The following is a 24,026-nucleotide window of genomic DNA, read 5'->3' on the forward strand; positions in this document are numbered from 1 at the left end:
ACCCCCTCTGGTGCTACTGACCTCTTTTTGTGACAATCACAATACTCTTCAAATTGCTCACAATGATGTTTTTCATGATCGCACCAAGCACATTGAGATTGACTGCCATTTTATTCGTCAACACGTCACTCGTGGTATTGTCCATCTCCATCCGATCTCTTCTGTTGATCAACCTGCTGATATCTTCACCAAAGCTCATTCTCCTAACCGCTTCGTTGAACTTGTCTCCAAACTCAAGTTGGTTAATGTTTATCCTCCTTGAGTTTGAGGGGGGCTGTTAATGTATATAGTATAATAATGTATATAGTATAATATATGTTAATGTATAATGTATATAGTAGAATATATTACTGTAATCACTATAGGACAGAGCATAGGGCATAGGATTCTTTCAGTTGCTTTCGGCTATTTGCTTTCGGCCCCTTTTCTGTTTTATATGTTTTTCTCTCATGATGATGTTGTATAGCAGCTCCTATATAGTGGAGCCTCTTCTTACAGTTTCAATACATTGAATCACAGAGCTTACTTGCTCTTTCAATATCACCCTCTCAATATATTTTACATGTCCTATGAATAACCCTCCATGTGTGTGTATATGTATATATTAGAAGGTGTGCACACCCACGTGTGCTTGAAATTACAGATTTGCAATTACAAATTTAGTGTATTTAAACCGTAGTTATAAAATAAGGATAATATTGGAATAAGAAAGTTGTGACGATCATATCAAGAACACTATTGACTTTATATAATAGTATAGACATATATATATATATATATATATATTATAGTACAATTAGGGGTTTTATTAAGTTAAATAATTAAGTATACATGTAATTAGATTAAATAAATAAAATTTTATTGTTAATAGATGATTTAATTAGTTAACATGTGATTAAGTTAAAATAAAGTGTATAATAGAAAAGAGAAAGATAACAATAATATTTTTTGCATAAGGGTAAAATAGTCTATTAATATCTAAAGTTAATTGCAATTTAGTCCGAAACCATAAGGGAGCTTTTTGCCTATTTTTGAACTATAAGGGGATAAAGTGAATTTTGTCTTCTTTTTTTTTTTATCGATTTTTTTTGGATTATCTTTCACCTCAATTTGACCTAAATTTCATTTTATCATAGTTTTAATTTAAATAATTTGGTCCATATACTTTAACTCTAGTTCCAGTTTGGTCATTTTGTCTAAGTTGAAAGTTAAAATAAACAATTTTAGGACACTTGTCAAATTTCTAAATTTTCAATTTGATTCTTTCGTCTAAATTAGAGGTTTAAATTAACAATTTTGAGACACATGTCAATTTTCTAAAGTGTACACATAGACAAATTGAGAAAAAGATTATAATTTTGAAACCCTTGCCAAATTTCTAACAAAAATTTACATGGAATGATCAAATTAAAAATAGACTTAAAGGGAGAGGCCAAATTATTCAAATTGAAATTATAGAAACTAAAAATAAAATTTAGATCAAATTATATGAGTGAAAAGTGTAATTAATTCTTAATTTTTTTTTTAAAAAAATATTTATATATATGTATATAAGTGGTAGAACCGAGCAACTTGAGGATTCGCCTCAAGAAGCAAATGTCATTGGTTGCAATGTGAAGTGAAGTGTCTTTAATTTCTGTAGTTTTAATTTGAACAATTTTAATCTTACATTTAATCTTGTTGTAATGTAATTTCTCTCTTATTTACAAAATACGAACATGTGCAAAATTAAATAAATCAAAATCAAATTCAAAACAAACTATAGAGATCATTGAAGTAATAAATATATTACATAAGTAATATTTATAATTTATTTTCAATTTTACTTTGATCCTTCTAATTTTGCACGTGATTTTTTTGCTCAAAATGTTGACACTACAGGACATAGGAACATTACAACAAAATTAAAAGTATAGAGATCAAATTATTCAAATTGAAACTATGACAACCAAAATAAAATTGAAAAAATTGCAATTCAAGGTAGGTTTTCAAAAAAAAAAAAAAAAAAATCAAATCAATGATAAGTATTATAAACTTTAATAATTAAAGTTATAAACTTTTTCATAAATTTGTAAATATTTTGTGAAAACTCAATTGATTTGCAATTTTACCAATAAAATTTTGCTCAAATTAAAGGAATTAGAGGACCAGTGATGTAATTTACCCTTATCATTTCATTCCCCAAGTAAACATAAAATATATGAGGTTTTATATATTTTACTGTGTGTGGCAGAGACATGGACAGTGTTACAATCAACAATGATACATCCCACTAATTTGGGAACACTAATAGACCACTAATAAGGTGAAAATTCAAGAAAAAAAGAGAAAAAAAAAATTTAAGATCAAAACATTATATCAATTAGTGGAACCCACTCTCTAGAGCTCCTTCAGTGCTCCCAATTTAAAGCTCTCAAACATTTTTCGTGTTACAACCATACTCAGCCATTTCAACATATGGTGCAACTTGCGCAATGAAACAAATTACGATGGGGACAAAAAAAATCTAAATGAAAAAGAAAGAAACCTAAATACACAAAATTTACGAGGTAAGCTCCTATATTATAAATAAAATAAAAATACAAGTTAAAACTACAAATGAGCTGATCAACATGAGAAAATGGAATTGAAATTTGGAAAATGGCCCACAGGATCATATATTCCGGACTTTAGTGATGGCCCCTTCTGAGTGCTGAGAAGAATCCGCCTATTGATTTATCCTTGTGCCCCTCTCCATCATCTCCAACCTGTTTCAACAATGTCTAGGGTTTTAAATATCAACCATTACATATTGTCTTGTCGTATTGAAATTTTGGACTTTCGATATTATTATTTATTGATATATCAGGGCAATATTGTCTCATATTGGCTGATATACAACCGTGTTGCCAACACCGATACATAAATTGATACCGTTATTTAAAACTATGGTTCAATGTAGAGCAAACTTATCCCAGGCAAGTGACCTACCTCCTTGCTAATCTGCTTCAGAATCTCTATAATTTCAGAGAAATTGGGTCTTAGAGTTGGATCTTGTTGCCAGCACTTTTCTAGCAGTTCTGCAAGCTTTGGATGAGCGTGCTTCGGAATTGTAGGCCGCAGACCCTGATAACAATTTCAACAAAAGTGAGTTATCATTTCCTAAAATCTCCACTACTGAATTTAGATATTTTTACTTAGAAAAAAAAAATAAAAAAAATAAAGAAAAAAAGAAAAAGAAAAAACCAATACCTCTTGTACAACACCAACAGCTGCTTGCAAAGGTGTCAAGTACGAGTATGGAAGCTGGCATATTGAGTAATATCATACAATGTAAAGATGGTTACTATGATGATGATGATACCAACAGAACTACAAATGAGAACAAAACACAGAAAGGCTTACTTCTCCTGTTAAAAGTTCCCATAGCACTATTCCGAAACTGAAAATGTCAGCCTTGTGATCATACGGTTTGTGTTCAATGACCTTCAATGCATAAATACCATTTTATCGACAGAGTTTCTATTACAACAACGAAGGTGCTTTACAAACACACACATTCAAAAAACAAGCAGACAACAGGATTCTATATATCAAAGATATTTGAAAAACCATATGGGCCTTAGATTTCTACAAACAGATATTTTAAAGAGAATTATCCATTGTTGACAAGGAATTTATTGATAACAATGAAAACAACATTTTTATGATAAGACATGAATAAAGTACATACGACACCAAGAAGGTCACAGCAAATAGAAAATGGAGCTAACCATAACTAAATAAGCCACAATAAATTCAATTTTGGGTACACATACTCAACACCAAAACCATTTATTTACAAGTGTTAAAAATGCTGCAACAATGCTCTGGAACATAAAATATAAAGGTATCATATCATAATCCACTAAAAAAATTAAAAAGAAAATGAAGCAGAAGAAAGAAGAAAAACAAAAAAGAGGTTCCATTTCAACATAATTTTTAACAGGTCTTGGCACCAAAAATACATGGTGAGACAATGACGGAACAGCTTCAATATTGGCCAGCAAGAAAGTCCTAGTAACATGCTTACGTAGCCAAGACCATTAACAGTTCTCGGCACCAACAATGTATGGCAAGCTACTAATGAATCATGATACAACTACAATTAGTAGCGACTTTTCAGCAAGGAACTTATAGTAACATACACAGCCAAAAAAACAAAAAAACAAAAAGGTTATGCATTGGAAGTGACAGAAAGTCCAGGCTCAATGTATGAAAACATGCTTACCTCAGGAGCCATCCAACGGTATGTTCCAGTTTCTGCAGTCATCACTCCAGATTGAGCTTGCACTCTTGAAACTCCAAAGTCAGCAACCTTAACAACCTATCCAAGAATTGGCCACTTTCAAATTTAAATAAAATTCAAGAGATTTAGCACAATGTTTCAGTAAAGAATTGGTCACTTTCAAATGATGTCCGCTTGGCCACTTTCAAATGATGTCTGCATGATTTTGACAAATGAACTCACCAAAATATGCAAAACATATTTCCTATGGCCACAACTCAGACAGATGCTACAAATTTGCACAACTGACATTATAATGTCTACATGTAACAAACAATCAACATTACTCAAAACACCAACCGGCCTTTGAATTTTAAGAATTGCCAAATATGAATGTATTCAGACCATTCAAAGGGCAGGTCATATGTATAGCAAAAGCAACTGGTTTATTACTACTGTAATCAATCACTATAGTATTGTATTTTCTTTGAATTTACATATAAGACAGAAAAAGATGGAGCAAAACCTAAACACTGATCTCAACTCTAAAAGAAAAAAAGTATCGAAATTATTACAATGCTACAAAATATAAGCAAATTAGGAAGAGCGATTTGAAAAGCGATACGATTGAAACTATAATACAAAAGCAAAAAAATCGGCATAAAATTCAAAAATGGCAGAATTATAATACATTTTAAAAGTAGAAAGGAGAAAAAAAAATGCCAATGTAATGATAAAATCACCATGGACAGAAAGAAAAATATCTGTATGAATACAAAGTGAAAGTAAATAGACAAACATGAAACTTGTAAGAAGAAAAATTATCATACATGAGGTCTGACTAAAATTAAAACTTGGAATTCACTCAAGAGTAAAGACCATGAGAGAGAGAGAGAGAGAGAGAACAAATATAAAAGTTCACTTTCAAATGTGTATATAAAATAAAATTGAAAGGACGATTAACAAAAGGATCAATCATATAAGACTTCCAAGAGCCTTTTACCTCATTCTCATCCATTAGTAGATTGGCAGTCTTCAGGTCTCTGTGGATAATATTATTTTGATGCAAATAGTTCATTCCCTTGGAAATATCAAGTGCTACTTTGAGTAGAACAGGAAGCTTAAATGCACCCTTTTGTTTATGCAGAAAGTTATAAACACTTCCTCTGGACATGAACTCTGATAAGACAGAAACAGGATCATCAAAAAGTGATTATTTTCCTCATAGCAAGGATGAATTATCACTTAGAATTTCACACAAGGTTATAACTTATAACAGACCATAATGCTGGAACAACAGTCACAAGAGGATAGGAGACACTGTATGGTCGTGTCAGACCATTGGTGAAGACACTGGATGGTGGTGTCATAACGTTGTAGAGGACACTGTATGGGGGTGTCATAACGTTGTAGAGGACACTGTATGGTGGTGTCAGACCGATGTAGAAGACAGTTTATGGGGTCATGTCGGACCGTTGTAGCAGACAATGTTGTGACAGTTTACGGAGTCTTTCTGGACCCTTGTAGAAACTAACCGGAATCAATGTCGGGACAGTTTACAGAGTCTTGTCGGACCCGTGTAGAAACTAACCGGAATCTATGTCGGGACAGTTTACAGAGTCTTGTCGGACCCGTAAAGGAGCTAACCGGAATCAATGTCGGGACAGTTTACAGAGTCTTGTCAGACCCATAAAGGAACTAATCGAAATTAATGTCGGGACAGTTTACAGAGTCTTGTCGGACCCTTAAAAAATGCACCCTCAAAAGGTGTGCCCAATTTTTCAAAAGGCGTGCCATCAAAAGGCGTGCCCAATTCATCAAAAGGCGTGCCGGACATGATGGTGAGGCACGTGGGCGCCTTGGCTTGCGCGCCCGTGTTGTCGGCTGTTGGTAAGAGGCGCGCGATGCGCGTGGCTGCCTCGGCTATAAGACAGAGGCTGAGGCCGAGGCAAAAAAAACTGCTAAAAAACCTCTGAAAAAACTCTTTGTGTTCTGAGAGAGATACTCTGTAAATACTCTGGATCCAACCCTTCTCTGAAAAAACTCAGCAACCCATAACATGGCCTCGTCTTCCCGTTCAGCTACCCAGAATATGGCCTCTTCGTCCCGTGGTCTGCTCACTCTCTTTCCCGACCTCAACGAGTCAACAAGAGAGATAACTGGTGCGGTGGCACTGGAACCTCAACCAAGCGCCCCGGAGTTTGCTCCGTTGAACTTTCCTATGCGGTCTGTGGAGCAAAGAATGGCAGTGCAGTCGGATGTGGAGGCCAATCAGTATACATTGAAGTCATGTGTGGAAACCATGACTGCGGTTACAAATTTGTCGAACCGGCTGCAGAGTAGGACAAATGAGGTGCAGCAGTTAAACGCCCAACTGGCTCTGCTCCAACGCATGTATAAGGATGCGCGAGCAGAGATAAGTGTGCTAAAGGCGGAAAACAAGGAGCTGAAGCGGAAGGCCACCGTTATGTTCCGATTTGGAGGGCCTCCATATGCTGCAGTGGAGGAGCAGGGAGTGAACGTGCTCGGTGGACTAGGAAGCACTGAGGCAACACCGTCAAGGGCCGCCCAGGACGGAGGCAAGAAGAAAAGACAGGCGGCAGAGTAGAGAAGGGAAAATCCCACTGTGGATGTGGTTGTTTTGTTGGTGTGTTTTTTTTTTTTTTTTTTTTTTTTTTTTTGATGTAAAATGGTGAACGGGGTGAGCCCTGACATGAATAAAAAGAGGTTGGTGTGCAAGTCGTCTTCGTCTCTGTTTTTTTTTTTGTTTGTTTGTTTGTTTGTTTTTTTTTTTTTTTTTACAAAAAAAAAAAAAGGAAAAAAAAAGAAGGTGATATTCAAATCAGTAGAGAATAGAAAAATAAAAAGAAACGAAAAGAGAAAAGTGGAGTGGGGAACAGGTTGGAGAATCTGAGCAGCGTGGGTCACATGGGTGAGTGGTGGATTTCTGTGTGCGTGTCTATGGAGAGAGAGACCCAGCTAGAGAGAGATGAGAGTGAGCCGTGTGTGTATGTGCTGGATAGGGTGTGCGAATGGCTTCAAAATGCAACCCGAGAGGGAGAGAGAGGTCTGTGGCAAATGTCATAGATGGCCTCATTGTCCAGAAACACAGCAACGTTTGGGTTGAGAGGACACTGTTATAGGGCTCCACAACCGAAAGACATTCCAAAAGAAGTGATCCAAGAAGTGGAAGTAGATGAGCGTTTTGTCGTCATCAAAATAGGCGGTGATGATGATGGAGTCTCGATCTACCACATCTCAGATCCAGATCCAGAGCTACCACAAATCTCTCTCTTTCTCTCTCTCAACTGTGTTGTGCAGCTCAGAGAAGAACAATGGTGAAGGGTCGCCAAGGAGAACGTATTAGACTCTAGTCAAGGGCCGATAAATGCGATGGAGACGACGATAAATTAAACGGAGAGCCGGTGGTTGGCCTCGGAGGAGAGAATCGAACCGGCGACGAAGAGGAACAGCGAATTCTCTTAGATACGGGCGGAGACGATGGGAGGTCTTCGAAGATGGATGATCTCTTCCCGCACACTATGGCAGACATGTTGTGTGCTCAGTGTTCTGATCCTACTCTCTGAGCAATCGATCCGATTCCTCTCCCCCCTGTATCGTTCATGCAGCGATTAATCAATCACAATTCCAATTCTCCCCAAAAATCAATTTCGCACTGTTTCTTGATCGAATCGGTGACCAAATGTATCAAAAAGAGGGCTTTTTTTTTTTTTGGAATTTCTGAGATTGAAGACTCGATTTCAATGCCGAGTCGCTATACAGAGAGAGACTGCGAATGATTGTATACTTGCAGAGAGATTGGCGGGGCGGCAAAGTTCTAAAAAAAGATGACCTTTGGATATGGAAAATAAAAATGTGGCTGAAGTACCAGACAATGAGGGGACTTCAAGAGAAGTACCAGAAGAACAATATTTTGAAGCAACACATGCTGGTGATGTGAAAGAGGATAAAGGAAGTTCCGATACAATCGAGTCAGAACATGGGTCTATGAGGAAGAAAGGGGTTACTTTTGAAGTAGATGGGGCATCAATTCATGATGCCGAATCCGCCAAGTTAAGTAGCTTGACCTCATTATCGGCTCGAGGCACACGAGACCTTCAAGAGGTTGCTGCTGAAATCAGGGATGAATTTGCGACGGCTTCGAGGTATGGCAAGGAGGTTGTGTAGAAAATTCCAGCGGGCAGCAAAGGCAAAGGTGCCGGCCAGCTGCCCGCCGGTGAGAAAAAAATACAGGTTTAAATCTTATAGCTCTGATACCATGTTAAAATTGATGTATAAAGAGAAATAGAGAATTGTATTATTGATTGTTGTATTGATGTTTCTATTACAAATCAGAGTGGCTCATTATATAGGAGAGGGTTTGGGTAGTAGGTGAGGAGTAGGTGAGGGTAAATTGGTGGTAGGTGTAGTAGGTGTGGTAGTAGGTGGTGGTAGGTGTAGGTAAATTCTAACATGGATTAATTCCAATTCGGAATAACGGTACTTTCCAACAACATAATATACCTTATAGTGATGCATATTATCACCTAAGAATAGCATATAGCATTACACAAATAAAAATTTCACTGGAAGTACCAGTCAAAATGCACAGGTTTGGAGTTCGTGTGCATGCGCCTATGAATTGTACAACATTCTTGTGCCGAATTTTCCTGCAAGAACCAAAATAAGTTGTAAAAAAACAAGAACAGGCAGAATTCTCTTAATGTCAGCTTCTTCCAACCAGAACAATCTCCAGGAAAGTAGGAACAATCCAATTTTAGCAATACAAACCCAAAACTTCAAATCTATCTCAGGTTGTCTATAAAATCACCACATTTCAGTCCAGATTGAAGGCATGCCAAGAAACAGTAAGCAGCCTCTTCACTTGGACCCAGATGAACTTTATACATAATTGATTAAATAATTGAATACCCCTGCAACAAAGAAGCCTAAAAATTTTGAAAAATTTGACCTGGACAATGAAGAATCCAGCAAAGTGACTGCCTATGCAATAATGAGGAAGATATGCTGGAAAAATTTTACTACATTCGGGCACAGCCTCTAGAAGCATAAAAGAACACTCCTTTCACTATCAATTTTAGAAAAGGCTGAACTAACTCGTGCCTGACAAAAATAAAAATAAATGGTGCCTGCCACACCTAAAAGGGTTTAATCTAACAGACCTCATAATGAACACTTCCTGGGCAAACTCTCTCAGCATATCTTTATCCACAAGATCAGGCTTGAGGACTTTGATAGCCACCTCCTGACTGCAGTATGTGCCTTTATACCTGAAGAAGACAAATGATATGATATACTGACAGCTCAGACACAATCAGAAATAGGTTGAGAGTGACAAAACTCACAGATCACCAAATGAACCAGATCCAACGCTGCTTTCAAATTTCAGCAGGCTAGCATCAATTTCCCAGACATCAGCTCCATCAGTAGGTATTTTCACATAATCAGTAGAGGATATAGATTGCACTTGGCTAGGTTCGATGATAGGAAACAATGCATGTTGATTTGAACAAATTTTATCCTGCAGAATATTTACAAAAAAATTCATTTACAAATAGATGCATAATACATGGTAATTAAAACAGATGAACTACAGATCCAGAAACATAAGTGAAATATGATTAATTAAGCTCTGTAATAGGTCTATCAATGGCTGTGTATTTCAAATATCAACCAGATTTAACCCAAAAATCAAAAACAAAAACAGAATTAGGCATTCTTGAGAAAATGGGGAAGAGGGTGGGAATAGCTAACGAAAAAGTCAGAAAGAAAGATAATGTCTAATAGTTTACGAACCAAAGCAAACTAAGCCTGCGTCCCAATCAACTAGGGTTGGCTACGTGAATCTTTTTTTGCCATTCCACTCCAATAATTCAAATATTCTTTGAAACCATGCACAACATAATAAAAGCTGGAGATTTGCTAGACACAAATATGGAAAATATAAGTCAATATGGCTTTGAGATCTATCTTTATTAAAGTTTGATGTTTGTCATACAAAATTGAAAGCAGAACAAGTCAAAAAACTGAAGATGCCATTTAGATACGAGATTTCTCTATAACTCTTAGGTTAATTATTAGCGCATGAGACAACACATAAGAGTACAATAAAGCAGTAAGTCCTCAGCTCTCCAGCAACATTGGATATTTTTCATTTCTGACAGATTATTATTATTAGTAGCAGTAAAAAGTTCAAATCATGTAACCCTAGCTGAAAAACAAATAAAAGGGGCAATATATATATATATATATAAACATTTACATGAGTTACTGTGGAGCATCAAAAGCAATAGAACAAAAACAGGTAAAGAACATAAATTGATGTTTGCTTTTAGAGCTAAACAACTATAAAAAAAAGTGTAATTTTAGCATCAATAGAATCAATAAATATAATTCACCAGCTTTATCAGCAGAAAGCATTCATAATGAACAAATAGACTCTACATGCAACATTTGTGAACGGACTTGTCATTGTAAACATAATCCTGGTGGAGGATAACTACCTTGGACTTCAGAATTTCCTTTTCCAGTGCATTTTTAAGCTGCTCAGTTTCCTAAATGTCACCAAAATGGAATTTAATCAGTATAAAATGTCATGAGAGAGAGAGAGACAGAGACAGAGACAGAGATAGAGACAGATAGAAGGCAAAATATTATTGTCTGCCTCTATCTCTTAAAAAGAAGAGAGTTAAGAGCACCAAAACCAAGAAAAGTTCAGATTACTAGTATGAGTTCACAGAGAACAAATTATCAACAGCTATTATAATGTACACTTCATTAGTTCGGAAAAGAGAAAAAGGCCATCACATTTGGCAACTGGCCAGCATATAAAACAAAAATAAAGAACATGTTAACATAATTCTACATATTTTCACTTATAAAAAAAATTAAAAAATCTGCATATCTTAAAAATCCAGTTGAAATGACTTCTTCTACTTCAGTGTGCTGAACCCAAACTTTTTTTTCAACAATACCACAAAATAATAACCTCAATGGAATAGGATATTTGTCGAGTTTAATTTAGGCACAGCGGCATCTCATGTCCTCAGAAATGTCATATTTACCACCAAAATGGAATTTGAAACCATATAATACTGAAACAGAAAAATGCTTGCCCACCACAGTTCTTTCTGTTATTTCTAGAATTCACCATCCATCAGGAACAAATTTATCAGCTTTTCCACTTGCACATGATGCAAAGATATTCAACATTGTCTTCAACCAGAAGTGGGATAGACACTGGTGTTTATACCTGAGTGCATTGCTCCAGAACAACTACCTTTACCTTTGATCCTGAAGCATAATAAAAAAACCTAGAGATAAAGAAAAGAATATGGAGTAATGTTAGGGATCCCAAATAATCTATCAAATATTTTACCAAACCTTTCACATGGGTGCTGGACCCACACACATGTAGGTTTGTGTGGGTCCCGCATCCATGTGAGAGATTTGGAAAAATATTTGGTAGATTATTTGGGGTTCATAGCATTTTCCAAGAATATGATATCCAAAATTTTTAAATGTTTCCTTTAGTCACTAAGAAAACAAAATGAATTGCAAATAAAATCCATTTCCAACAAAAACCCACCGCTAGAAGTATGACATATGGACAAAAACTTCAAATATATAACTAGGAATAATTAGACAGAACACATGCGCACACATACACACAAATGCAAAACCCCACAAAAGACTAAACAATAAGGAACAATTTATACATCCAAGAAATCAATAACCAGAAATTTGCACATCATGAATGGCTAAATGTTTTTCCCATGTCAGGTACCCAGAGGATGTTTAGGAGACCATACCTCATGAGGCCAACCATCAACAACAAAGACATCTAAGGAGAAGCCATCAACAGTTGAAAAGGCATGCGCTTCTTGAATGTTCAGTCCAATCTCAGAAAGTAAGGAAGTCAACTGGATGCTTAACATAATAAAGATATCACAATCTTGAATGAGAAACTTTAGCATGTCATAATGGATTCAGTCCCAATTTAACAGCTCTATCAGAGTATTGTAATTCACTTCTCTTATTTTTGTTGTTTTCTTTTCTTCATTTGTTTAAAGAAACAATGAATGATACAAGCACAACAAATGCTGTAAAACACAAGTACATGTAAGGCATACAAAAGCTCCACAAACTAACGAACTACCCATCATCCTCCTACACAATTATATATGCATCCATGAACAAAATCCTCAATTGAGTTGGAGACGGTCTGAAAGTCAAATTTTTAATGCATGACTTTGACAAAAACAAATTAATGGCATCTATATTGCAACAAGTTATCATGTTCCAGAATGCCAATTTGCAAAATTAATAACTATCATCGATTGTTCAAGAAAAAATAGGAAATGCATGTGTCAAACAACCAACTACTTTAGAAAGCTAAAGTTCTTAGCAAGCAGTTAATGTAATTGTTTTTATCATCAACATGCCCAGCCACATATGGCCAAACTCCCTCTCATGATTAGACCCGGCATGTGATTGTATAATGATATTACATTGACAGGATTCAACCATAGGGATTTCCTACTATGATATGTGTTCTGATATTAGGAAGAAAATACAGAAGAGGTGAAAAAGCATCCAAGAGAGCTTAACCTTGATAGGCCCAGATCCTCCTTTTATAGTATCATATGAAAATAAAAGTACTTTACATATTTGACAAACCACTAGTACATAGTCACTCTCAACTACATTAAAAGCACAACATTACGGTTCTATCTGACAAATCATTTAAATACCTATTGTTGTATGGTACAAGCAGTTGACAGTAAAGTTGTCAATCTCCATCCACATTGGACCATTCTAGATAGAATTTTCAGTCTAGCACAAGACCAGATAAAATAAAAAATAATAATAATAATAAATTCTATGCTCTGCACAGGCAAAACTTTTAGCCCGTTTCATGTAATTTGGGTAATCTAGTGAAAAATCATTATCAACATTCTTTCATTTTTTTATTTTTCGAAGTTTCAAACTAGATTACCAAAACATAGTTTTGAACTACATTAAGATAGAAATAAAGCTACGGAAGGTAGTTCAAATCTAAACAAGCAAACTATAAGATAGGAGAAAACAGACTTTTTCCATTTCTCTGCCTGTCTAGGCATAAGCTAGAAGGAGAGACAAACAGTAATAAATGGATGTGAAAGAAATCTAGTCACGTTTATTTCTGGGCAGTACATGACTCATATGATTTGAACTGACATTCAAACTTCTACTCCAATCACCACCTTAAAGGAGACAATTCTCTACATCATTGTTCTTAAGTACAAGATAGCATCTGCTACAATGTGCACAAAAGGGGCTCCAATGCATAAATTATCTAAAATAAAATAAACATCAACAGCCAGAACCATGGTGAATGTTCAAATATATTGGCTGCTTCTTTACATGGCTTGAAAGTTTAAAGCAAATCATATTTCAGTTATACACATAGATATATATTAAGTTATTTATATATATATATACATAAATATACTTATGCATGTACTTTTGCTAGGGATATCCTTGTTCAATGCAAGAAATAAATAATTGCATATTTGAAGAAACATGTAAAGATGTGAAAATTATCCATCACTAATTTCGTAACACATAGCAATAAAGGAAAAACTTAGACAACTACCTGACTAAGGAGCTTTGGCCTGTCTACTGTTGAAAAAGTGATCTCGTGCATTGGCCTGCATGACAAACAGTTTAAAATGTCATTTGAACAGGAGTAATATGTTTCAACCTTAATAAAACATAATGTACACAATGCAGAAGTACAGCTAATGTCCTTTTCTGAACAGCTAAAGAAAGGATCGAGTAAATAGTCATCCTTCTAAAAGCAATCAATTTTAGTATGAAGAATCTGAGGTTGGAAAATAGAACAGGAGGACAGCAGCATTCTTCTATATCTTTACCTAGAAACTTCAACTTATTTTATCCAACTTTTTCATACTATTTTGTGCAGCAATACTACAAGAAATTAAACAAAATAGAATACAAATGAAGGAAAATGAAAAAAAACGAAAAAGAATAGAACAATAAAATCCCACAGTAAACTACATTTCAAATGCAACTATGGCACCTTCTCCTCGAGTGGTTAGCTTAGTGGTTTGATGCATGCATTTACTTGAGTTAACTAAGCCTTATCCCAACTTGTTGGGATCAGTTACAAGAATCCTAGATCACCATAACTTCAGGTAAATAGCATGCTACCATGTTTTTCCTTACTCTCTCAATTCATGTTAATATTGGTCTTCCTCTTCTCCTAACATTACCCTTAATGCAGACATTATAATTTCCTTACTAATGCGAATATTGGTCTCTACTGCAGACTGCCAAACCATCTCAGCTGTTTTCTCTTATTTATCACCATCGGATGCTAACTGTCTCACAAATTCTTCACTTCCTAGCTCTATCCTTACTCATTTTACCACACATTCACCTAAGCATCCCATTTTGTCACACTCATTTTTCAAACACTTTCTATATTAGGTGCCTAACTTTCTTTCCAGTAAAGCATTACTAGTCATACAGCCTTCTTTAGGATTTTCTTTGAAGTATACGTAACTTATACAATATAACAGAAACGTTTCTCCAATTATCACATTCTATTTTATTTTATTTCTATAAGTAACACCATCACTAGTCTCTTATTTCCTATCATAATTGAGCCTATATAACAAAATTAGTGCCTAGCCAAGTACTTAAAATGATTAAGTAAATAAATGAAATTAACAGTCAAATAAAATATAAGTTTTATGAAAGCTATGAAGCTTACCTGCTCCCCCTAAGAAAAGAAGCCCTTCTCATGCTATGAAATTAGTGATTTAAAAATAATAATAACAAAAAAGTAAGAAAAGAAAGAAACTGTTAGAATTTACCATCACCTACCACCACTACCACCTCACCTACTCCACTAAACCACTCCACTAAACCTAACCCACTACACCACTACCACCTCACCTACTCCACTAAACCTAACCCACTACACCACTATCACCATCCACTACACACCATCCACTACACCTACATCTATATAAGGAACTATTTGTAATAGACAGAATATTAATTGACAAGAATATCAAAATATCAATCAATAATACATATATTTCTACATGGTATCAGAGCTATAGGTTAGCTCTTGGTGAGCTTCACCTTCCGGCGGGCGGCAACCTTGCCTTCACCGCCCGCCGGACCCTAACCTGTTACATAATCAAATCTCAAACAGACCTGATTCACACCTCACAAAACATCTCATTTCATTCATCTGTTTCGTACCCTGTTGGCCTTCTTCCTTACCTTGCCGATCGGCGCCACCGCGCTACTTGCCTTGCTGTCACCGCCGTTAGACTTTCCGGCGTTGGTTCTCTACTCGCCGTCAGTGCTCTTCGCTTGTCATTTCTCTCCGGCGCAACCCCCCAGAACCGTCGCCCAGCGTCTCGCCGGCCTACTCCTCTCCGTCGCCGCCGTTCATTATGGCTTGCTGAAGCCGCTCCTGCAGCGCCGCAGCCGTGGCCACTGCTCCCATCCAGTAGGTCTCCATTCCCCGAGAGAGAGAGAGAGACTCCTTCCGGGCTAGGTTTTTGGCCACCCAAAATGGTAGCTGACCGCGGCAAGAAATCGAAGGTCGCCGATAGAACTCAGGACGAACATTCCGATCACATTGACACTGACCTTGTCCTCTCGATCGAAAAGTTGCAGGAGGTCCAAGACGACCTCGACAAGTTTAATGAAGAAGCTAGCGAGAAAGTTTTGGAAGTAGAGCAGAAGTATAATGAGATCCGCAAGCCTGTCTATGTTAAACGGAATGAGATCATCAATTCTATTCCTGACTTTTGGTTGACCGCTTTCTTGAGTCATCCTGCACTTGGTGATCTTTTGAGCGAGGAAGACTCAAAGATTTTCAAGTACCTAGATTCTCTTGAGGAGAATAAAGAAGAAAAAAGCAAACAACACAGGGGGGACATAGCACACACTGTCACTCTCTCTCTCTAATAATCACCCCACATGCCTCAAGATATTTCACGTGGGTACTCCACCTCCATAGACACATCAAATATTTTATTCACACCCAAAATCATCATTTTCCACCGCCCCACTTTTTAAACATATTATTATTATTATTATTTTTTTAAATATATTATTATTATTTCTTTCTTTTATTATTATTTTTTTTTCACTTTATTAAAAAAAAAAAAAAAAAAAAAAAATTGCAACCAATTTACAAATTTGCACAATACACTCATTTTTATTCATATCGGGATCAACCCCGATCCACATTTTACACAAAAAAAAAAAAAAAAAAAAAAAACAACAACAACAACAACAACAAACATCCACAACAACAGCTTTGTTTTCTTTTCTGCAGACGGCCACCCACCGACCTACTCTGCCGCCGGTCTCTTCTTTTTGCCTCCGTCCTGGGCGGCCCTTGCCGGTGTTGCCTCCGTGTTTCCCACTCCACTGGGCATGATCACTACTCCCTGCTCCTCCACTGCAGCATATGGCGGCCCTCCAAATCGGAACATAAAACTGGCCTTCCGCTTCAGCTCCTTGGTTTCCGCCTTTAGCACACTTATCTCTGCTCGCGCATCCTTATACATGCGTTGGAGCAGAGCCAGATGGGCGTTTAACTGCTGCACCTCATTTGTCCTACTCTGCAGCCGGTTCGACAAATTTGTAACCGCAGTCATGGTTTCCACACATGACTTCAAGGTATACTGATTGGCCTCCACATCCGACTGCACTGCCATTCTTTGCTCCACAGACCGCATAGGAAAGTTCAACGGAGCAAACTCCGGGGCGCTTGGTTGAGGTTCCAGTGCCACCGCACCAGTTATCTCTCTTGTTGACTCGTTGAGGTCGGGAAAGAGGGTGAGCAGTCCACGGGAAGACGAAGCCATTTTCTGGGCAACAGAGTATTACAGCGTATTACAGAGTTTCTCTCTCAGCAACCGCAGAGTTTTTCAGAGGTTTTGTAGCAAGTTTTGTCTCTGCCTCAACCTCAGCATCCACCTTGGTTAAATAGCCAAGGCAGCCACGCGCATCGCGCGCCTCTTGACGCCAGCCGACCAACGGGCGCGCAAGCCAAGGCGCCCACGTGCCTCGCCATCATGTCCGGCACGTCTTTTTATGGATTGGGCACGCCTTTTGATGGCACGCCTTTTGAAAGATTGGGCACACCTTTTGAGGGTGCGACTTTTTATGGGTTCGACAAGACTCTGTAAACTGTCCCGACATAGATTCCGGTTAGTTTTTACACGGGTCCGACAAGACTCTGTAAACTGTCCCGACATTGATTCCGGTTAGTTTCTACAAGGGTCCGACAAGACTCTGTAAACTGTCCCGACATTGATTCCGGTTAGCTCCTGCAAGGGTCCGACAAGACTCTGTAAACTGTCCCGACATTGATTCCGGTTAGTTTCTACAAGGGTCCAGCAAGACTCCGTAAACTGTCACAACAACTGTCACAACATTGTCTGCTACAACGGTCCGACATGACCCCATAAACTGTCTTCTACAACGGTCCGACATGACCCCATAAACTGTCTTCTACATCGGTCTGACACCGCCATACAGTGTCCTCTACAACGTTATGACACCCCCATACAGTGTCCTCTACAACGTTATGACACCACCATCTAGTGTCTTCACCAATGGTCTGACACGACCATACAGTGTCTCCTATCCTCTTTTATTTTTATGTATTTTCTTGTTTTGTTACTCTCTCCAAACTCAAGTTGGTTCGTTTCTATCCTCCTTGAGTTTGCGGGGGGCTGTTAGAATTTACCATCACCTACCACCACTACCACCTCACCTACTCCACTAAACCACTCCACTAAACCTAACCCACTACACCACTACCACCTCACCTACTCCACTAAACCTAACCCACTACACCACTATCACCATCCACTACACACCATCCACTACACCTACATCTATATAAGGAACTATTTGTAATAGACAGAATATTAATTGACAAGAATATCAAAATATCAATCAATAATACATATATTTCTACAGAAACAAAACAAAACCAAGAAGCAAAAATAAAAAGAAACAGCACCAACGTGTGTGGTTCAGAATCCATTGTGAAAGTTGCTGCAAGTTTTCAATTTGTTCCCACATTTTACAATTTAAACCCCTATGTATTGATACCACAAAGATGGAGTAAAAAACTCATGTATAATTAGGAACACTGCGTTTGAGAGAGAGAGTTTCTCTAACTTGGGTGGTTTTAAATTATTTGAAGAAGACACCCAAATTCCAAGAATTTACTTTCAAATCTTTCAGCACAACAACTATAACCCCTCCATCCCTAACAATAATGATATTGTCCACTTTAGATTATGTCCTCATGGCTTTAAAACACAAGTTTGAGGAATGGATCTGAACGAACTCAAATAGCCCAAAAACTTTTCCCACCCAAGCGATGTGGGACAAGGTACAACATGACGACACATCCACATGAGACCAATGAATCCCACCGGATTCAAGTGGTGACTCACACCACGCCTCCGTTGCGCAATGCAACATTTCAGCTTGTATAACACATTGGCCCCATAAAACTTAATATAGCTCACACACACAAGGCAGGTCCCACTCTAATACCAATTATAACAATTAATGATTCCCTGCAAGATTCAAGAGGTGGGTGGCTCACACCATGTCTCCATTGCATGATGTAGATGTAGTACTTCTATCCGTACAGTACAACACGATCTTGCGCAACCCAGCAAGGACCACACACCAGGAGACAGGTCCCGCTCTAATACCAATTGTAACACACAATGATTCCCACTGGGATTCAAGAGGTGGCTCACCCATGCCCCCACTACATGAAGTAGCACTTTGGTACATACAATACAACATGGTCCCGCATAGCATGGCCCACACACCATGAGGCAAATCTTGCTTTGATAACAATTGGATCGCCCCCGTCTCAAGCAGTAATTGATACAATAAAGATATTGTCCTCTTCAGGTTAGACTCTCATGGCTTTAAGATACGTTGTTACAAGGAAGGGATGCGAACTCACCCATATAGCCAAAAAACTTTTCAAACCCAAGCGATGTGAGACGAGGTACTACAAGAACTTATAGAGCATATCCTTTGCCATGAACTTACTCAATAGCCTTTCGAACATATCTCACAGAATTATAAGAATGAAATGAGAAAATTCTGCTATCTTACAGATAGAGAGTACTAATGTACACATGACACTCAAATGCCAAACTGATGTAATCTCAGCTTCTAGTGTACTTCTACTTAAATCATTTTTGTTCAACACCCTTTATGATGTTCTATTCCTAACGCTATCCAATTGATGATTTTTTGATGGGTTCAAGGCAAGGAAAGCTTTTAGGTTCTATTAGGTAAAAATAAACCTTCTAGAAAAGAGCTAAAATCGATTGATTTAAAATGTTGATGGTTGAAGGATTAACAAAAAATTGCAACCGTTTATTCTTCTTTTCTGAAAATTGAGTTTTTAATTTTCCGTATTTGTTTGTTTTTACTGAATTTTTTTAATATTTTAAGCAAATTTTTTAGTTCTTAGATACACCTAATATAAATACACTTAAAAAGTATAATATTTGTGATTTTTTTTTTAATTTTAAAAATCACTAAATACCAAAAATAAAAAAATAAAAATAAAAATAAAAATAAAAATAAAGAAGAACTCAGTATATTTTCGTATTCTTGTGTATTTATTGATTTTTAAAAAATATTTTTTCACAAATATCTTATTTTTTAAGAACATCTAGGTTAGGTGCATTTCAAAAAGTAAAAAATTTGGTTAAAATATTAGAAAAAAATCACTAAAAACAAAAAAGCATGAAAAATAAAAAATTCAATTTTAAGAAAATCAATCAAAACCAAACAATTCTATTGATTTTATGGGTTTCTTGTGTTAAATCACCCAATACTAACGGGTTGGGGTAGATGGGGAATTGATATGCTAGGGCCTTGAGACCAAATTTTTTTTGGGGAGCTGTGAGCGAATACCTTGATAATAGTGTCATGCGAATAAAAGAAGAAAAGGAAGAAATAATGGGGGAAAACAATTCATTAAGTTGGTTCATTTATAACCACCATAGACCCCACAATTATGACTACAATTATTTTCTCTGAGTCTTAAAGTCAAATTCCAAGACAAACTAATGATCTCCAGAAAATTCCCATAAAGTTGAAGGAAACACTTTAAGAAGTTAATCATTATTGTAGTCTCCAAACAGAAGAAACTTGGAAAATTAATTGTTAATGGGCAAGGCCACATGAAAAATTATTTACCACTGAAATATCATAAATTAATCTAAAAAATTTAGAATAATTGAATATACCAAGTAGATAGCTTAATATATTTGTTCAAATAAAAGTAGACCAGACAACCAATAACCAATTAAAGCATCCTACAGCACATAAATATAAACTTTAGTTCAACAAGATTTTGTAAGGGGTATAAAAAATGTCACTTATGACACCATGGACACTAAATTTGGTGCTTATGAATAAACCAAAGAAATCATTTGATCTAGTGCTAAATTTTTCAAAGTTTTACCGGGAAAACTGTGCAGTGGAATGAACAACACTATCTCCGTCTTCAACTTCAGACGTGTAAGCTTGAAGTACAAGAGCTTCAAGATTAGGTGACGAACCAAACGTAGGGGGTGGATGGATTCTGGAATAGAGACAGAGTAGCATAATTCAATAAAAAATGCAAAGAAAAGGTACCCAGGATATGAAGAAATAAAGCAAACATAGCACAGAAAGTGACACTGATAGATGTTTGAAAAGACTAAAAAACAAATCAAGATCATATCATAGTTTACCCCTGTCTACTAGAATGATTTGCATAACTTTGAGCATCTTCTTTCACTAGAGAATCCAAATGATTAGAGTCAACTGAATTTCCACAAGAGGTAGGATGAACCTGCATAAGAGGATCCAAATCCAATACATAAGGCCATCAAGACATTGAACTGAGATCGATGGCAAAAGCTCTTACAAGATTCCAAAAATCAAGCTAAGAGGAACAAATACTTGTGCCAATTCATGAGATGGACGGATGGAGATTGCAGAGCTTGCCAGTGGAAGAAGACAGTGAGTCCGCAGCGAAAAAGAAATGGGTTTGGATTCATTTTTACATCCGAAAGGGTACAGTATGAAGTCCTATACAGATCCATGGAAATTGGGCACTAAACAAAAATATTTTTCATTTACAGACACGTCTTGTACATGCACAGTACGTGGATCAACTATGATACTAATGAAGATAATGTCTGCCTTCAGTGTTTTACAACATTTATTAGAGCAATTTGCGTTTGCATTGCCAATGCCAACATAACAAAGGAGCATTTTTTCTAGTGGGCAAAAAACTTTATCCTAGCCAAATCAAGAGAGAGGCCTAAGGTCACCAAATTTATCTTAAAGTCCCTCATGGTAATACAGAAAACTATAAAAACATTCCTCTCACACACACACACACACACACACACACACAAAAAAAAAAAAAAAAAAAAAAAAAAATAATAATAATAATAATAATAATTTAAAAAATATATAAATTGCCTAGAGATCTGGCCAAGTTGCTGGTCAACAAACCTGAATACAATCAAACAAGTTTATAAATTTTTCGAACTCTAGACTATCAAAAAGGGATGCAAAGTTCCATAAAAAACCCCAATCAATTCAGTAAAGCCTTTGTCCAACCACTTGGAACAATTATCAAATCTTGAATCACGGTTCTTCCCAAAAGCCAATACTTTCTTTCTTGTTAAAGTTTACACAAGAAAGAATAAAAAATAGGTGGTGGTGAAGCAGGAGATTGTTAAATACAACTTACTGATTAAACAACCACCCCTCTACGAATGTGATAATGATGGAGCCCTTCTAGATGTAAGTTAAACAACATCTTCCCCGGCCTCTTTCACATCACGAAATCAAATTTTTGCACAAGCCTGTCAACAACACTTAATCTGAAATGAAGTTTGTATTGTATAAACGAGAGAAAATTGATTGAATTATATTTTAATTCTACAAAAACTGTCCCTGCCAACAGATTTACTCCCACTAAACAAGCATTACTATCCATTGATGATAGATAGCGTAACTATAAAGGCCATCTCATCTCACTGAGTAGGTTGAATATAAATTATATCACCTCTATTCCACCACACCACAAGACACGATTTGTTTCTGGTGATGAAGGAAAATACAAGGATCATCATCTAATGAATTTACGGCAAAAGGGGTCTAGATTGACAATGAAACAAATCTAAATTCTGGTTACCTGCACAAGACGAACTTCAAATACAGGTCGAGCAGCAGGGTCTTCCGCCAGATGAAGTAGTCTCTTGTGCGTGAGCACATCTTCAGCCCTTTCCACGTTCACATCCAATGCATATCTACACATCACCAATCAAACTCGTCACCCAGATACAGAGGAATATGATCAAATCAATTTGAAATAAACACGCATGATTTGATTTGAAGCATGGAAATCGCGAACACGAGAAGGTAATCCAATTATTTTAATTTCGCCGTCTTTTTCAGGTAAACCAAACAGGATAATGAATTGAATTGAATTGAATACCTAGGAGGGAGACGATTGAAGTGAAGCCAGAGTTGGTCTTCGAAACCAGGGAGATTGGCGTCTTGGTGATTCAAGTGTTGGAGTCGAGTGAGGACTTCGTTGAAGACTTCGAGTCTCTGTCCGTCCTGTCGATTTTGCTTCGGCGACGAATCCACAGCTCTACTACCCCAACTCTCGTTGTCTTCCATCGCCATTAAAATCAAAGAAAGTCAAATCAAATTGAAATCAGAAGAAATTGGAGTTTGGATTTGTAGTTTTGTAGGAATTCGATTCAGAATCTTCGAAGATGGTGAGTGAGTGAGTGAGTGTCGTTGAAGAAGGAGGAGGAGGATGGTAGTTTTCAAGCGATCAAGAGAGAGAATGTGATGATGGATTGGATTGGATTGGATTGGTTTGTTCGCGTAGTGCGTATTTATATTTTTATTGCTTCCCTGAACCCTGACTTGGTGGGTCCATATTAGGTGATAGGTTTGTACTTCCATTTTAAATTCCTAGGAAACCAGACAGCATACTGTTTTATTTCAGGAGAAATTAATTAATTTTCAAATTTTAATTTTTTTTTTTAAAAAAATTATGTATATCGTGGATTTCATCTAAATTAATGGAATTAAAAACTTTTAAAATTAGATGATATGATTATTTTAAGGTCTCCTTTGGTAATTATGTATTTTAGTTAAAAAATAAAAAAATCATTATAAATTATCACATCACTCTTTTTATTTTTTTACATAATTTTTTATTAAAAAAAATTACTAAAATAATTTATTCCCAAATAAAGTCTAAGTATGAAATATAAAAAATGATAGTAGATGGGAAATAGCAATGAACTGAAAAATTATATCAACAATGTTAGAGGGCCACAATTTTTGTAGTCACAATGGCTCAAAACTGCTAAAACGATGTCGTTTTGAGTGCAAAACATGCCCAAACGATGTCATTTTGGCAATTTTGAGCTATTGTGGTCACAAAAATTGTGGCCCTCAAACATTTTCTAAATTATATATATATATATATAATTCTAAAATTTTGATTTTTATAATAAGTTAAATTCGGAATTTTGTTAAATTTACTACTCTTCTTTCACTTGTATTGCATTTGCGTATAAACATTTCATGTACATACATTTGGATAATTATGTATTACACACTGAAGGTTGGATTT

At 36.4% G+C, this 24,026-nt stretch overlaps 1 protein-coding gene across 1 annotated transcript; it reads right to left on the reverse strand.

Moving 5' to 3' along the window:
- Positions 1 to 2,338: 2,338 nt before the first annotated feature.
- Positions 2,339 to 23,409, reverse strand: STY17 (ACT-like protein tyrosine kinase family protein). Its single transcript, XM_082891526.1, has 16 exons — positions 22,866 to 23,409; positions 22,563 to 22,677; positions 21,103 to 21,203; positions 20,832 to 20,951; positions 13,905 to 13,959; positions 12,079 to 12,189; positions 10,771 to 10,821; positions 9,613 to 9,788; positions 9,430 to 9,537; positions 8,843 to 8,916; positions 5,250 to 5,425; positions 4,250 to 4,345; positions 3,385 to 3,465; positions 3,232 to 3,285; positions 2,971 to 3,105; positions 2,339 to 2,747 (listed from the first exon to the last, which is right to left on the reverse strand). The coding sequence occupies exons 1-16, from the start codon at positions 23,057 to 23,059 to the stop codon at positions 2,670 to 2,672; spliced, it is 1,725 nt and encodes a 574-aa protein (XP_082747652.1). The 5' UTR covers positions 23,060 to 23,409; the 3' UTR covers positions 2,339 to 2,669.
- Between the last annotated feature and the right edge of the window lie 617 nt (positions 23,410 to 24,026).

The sequence above is a fragment of the Camellia sinensis genome, chromosome 1 (assembly GCF_055761805.1).
Source record: "Camellia sinensis isolate YWXY chromosome 1, ASM5576180v1, whole genome shotgun sequence".
Classification (NCBI taxonomy): domain Eukaryota; kingdom Viridiplantae; phylum Streptophyta; class Magnoliopsida; order Ericales; family Theaceae; genus Camellia; species Camellia sinensis.

What these genes read in the sequence shown, in the direction of transcription:
- STY17 (XM_082891526.1), bottom strand. Translation starts at nt 23,059, where the DNA reads ATGGCGATGGAAGACAACGAGAGTTGGGGTAGTAGAGCTGTGGATTCG. An exon ending in TCCACTGCACAGTTTTCCCG is followed by an intron (nt 13,960 to 20,831) that starts GTAAAACTTTGA and finishes TTTGTCATGCAG; the next exon opens with GCCAATGCACGAGATCACTT. An exon ending in ACCGTTGGATGGCTCCTGAG is followed by an intron (nt 3,466 to 4,249) that starts GTAAGCATGTTT and finishes TATGCATTGAAG; the next exon opens with GTCATTGAACACAAACCGTA.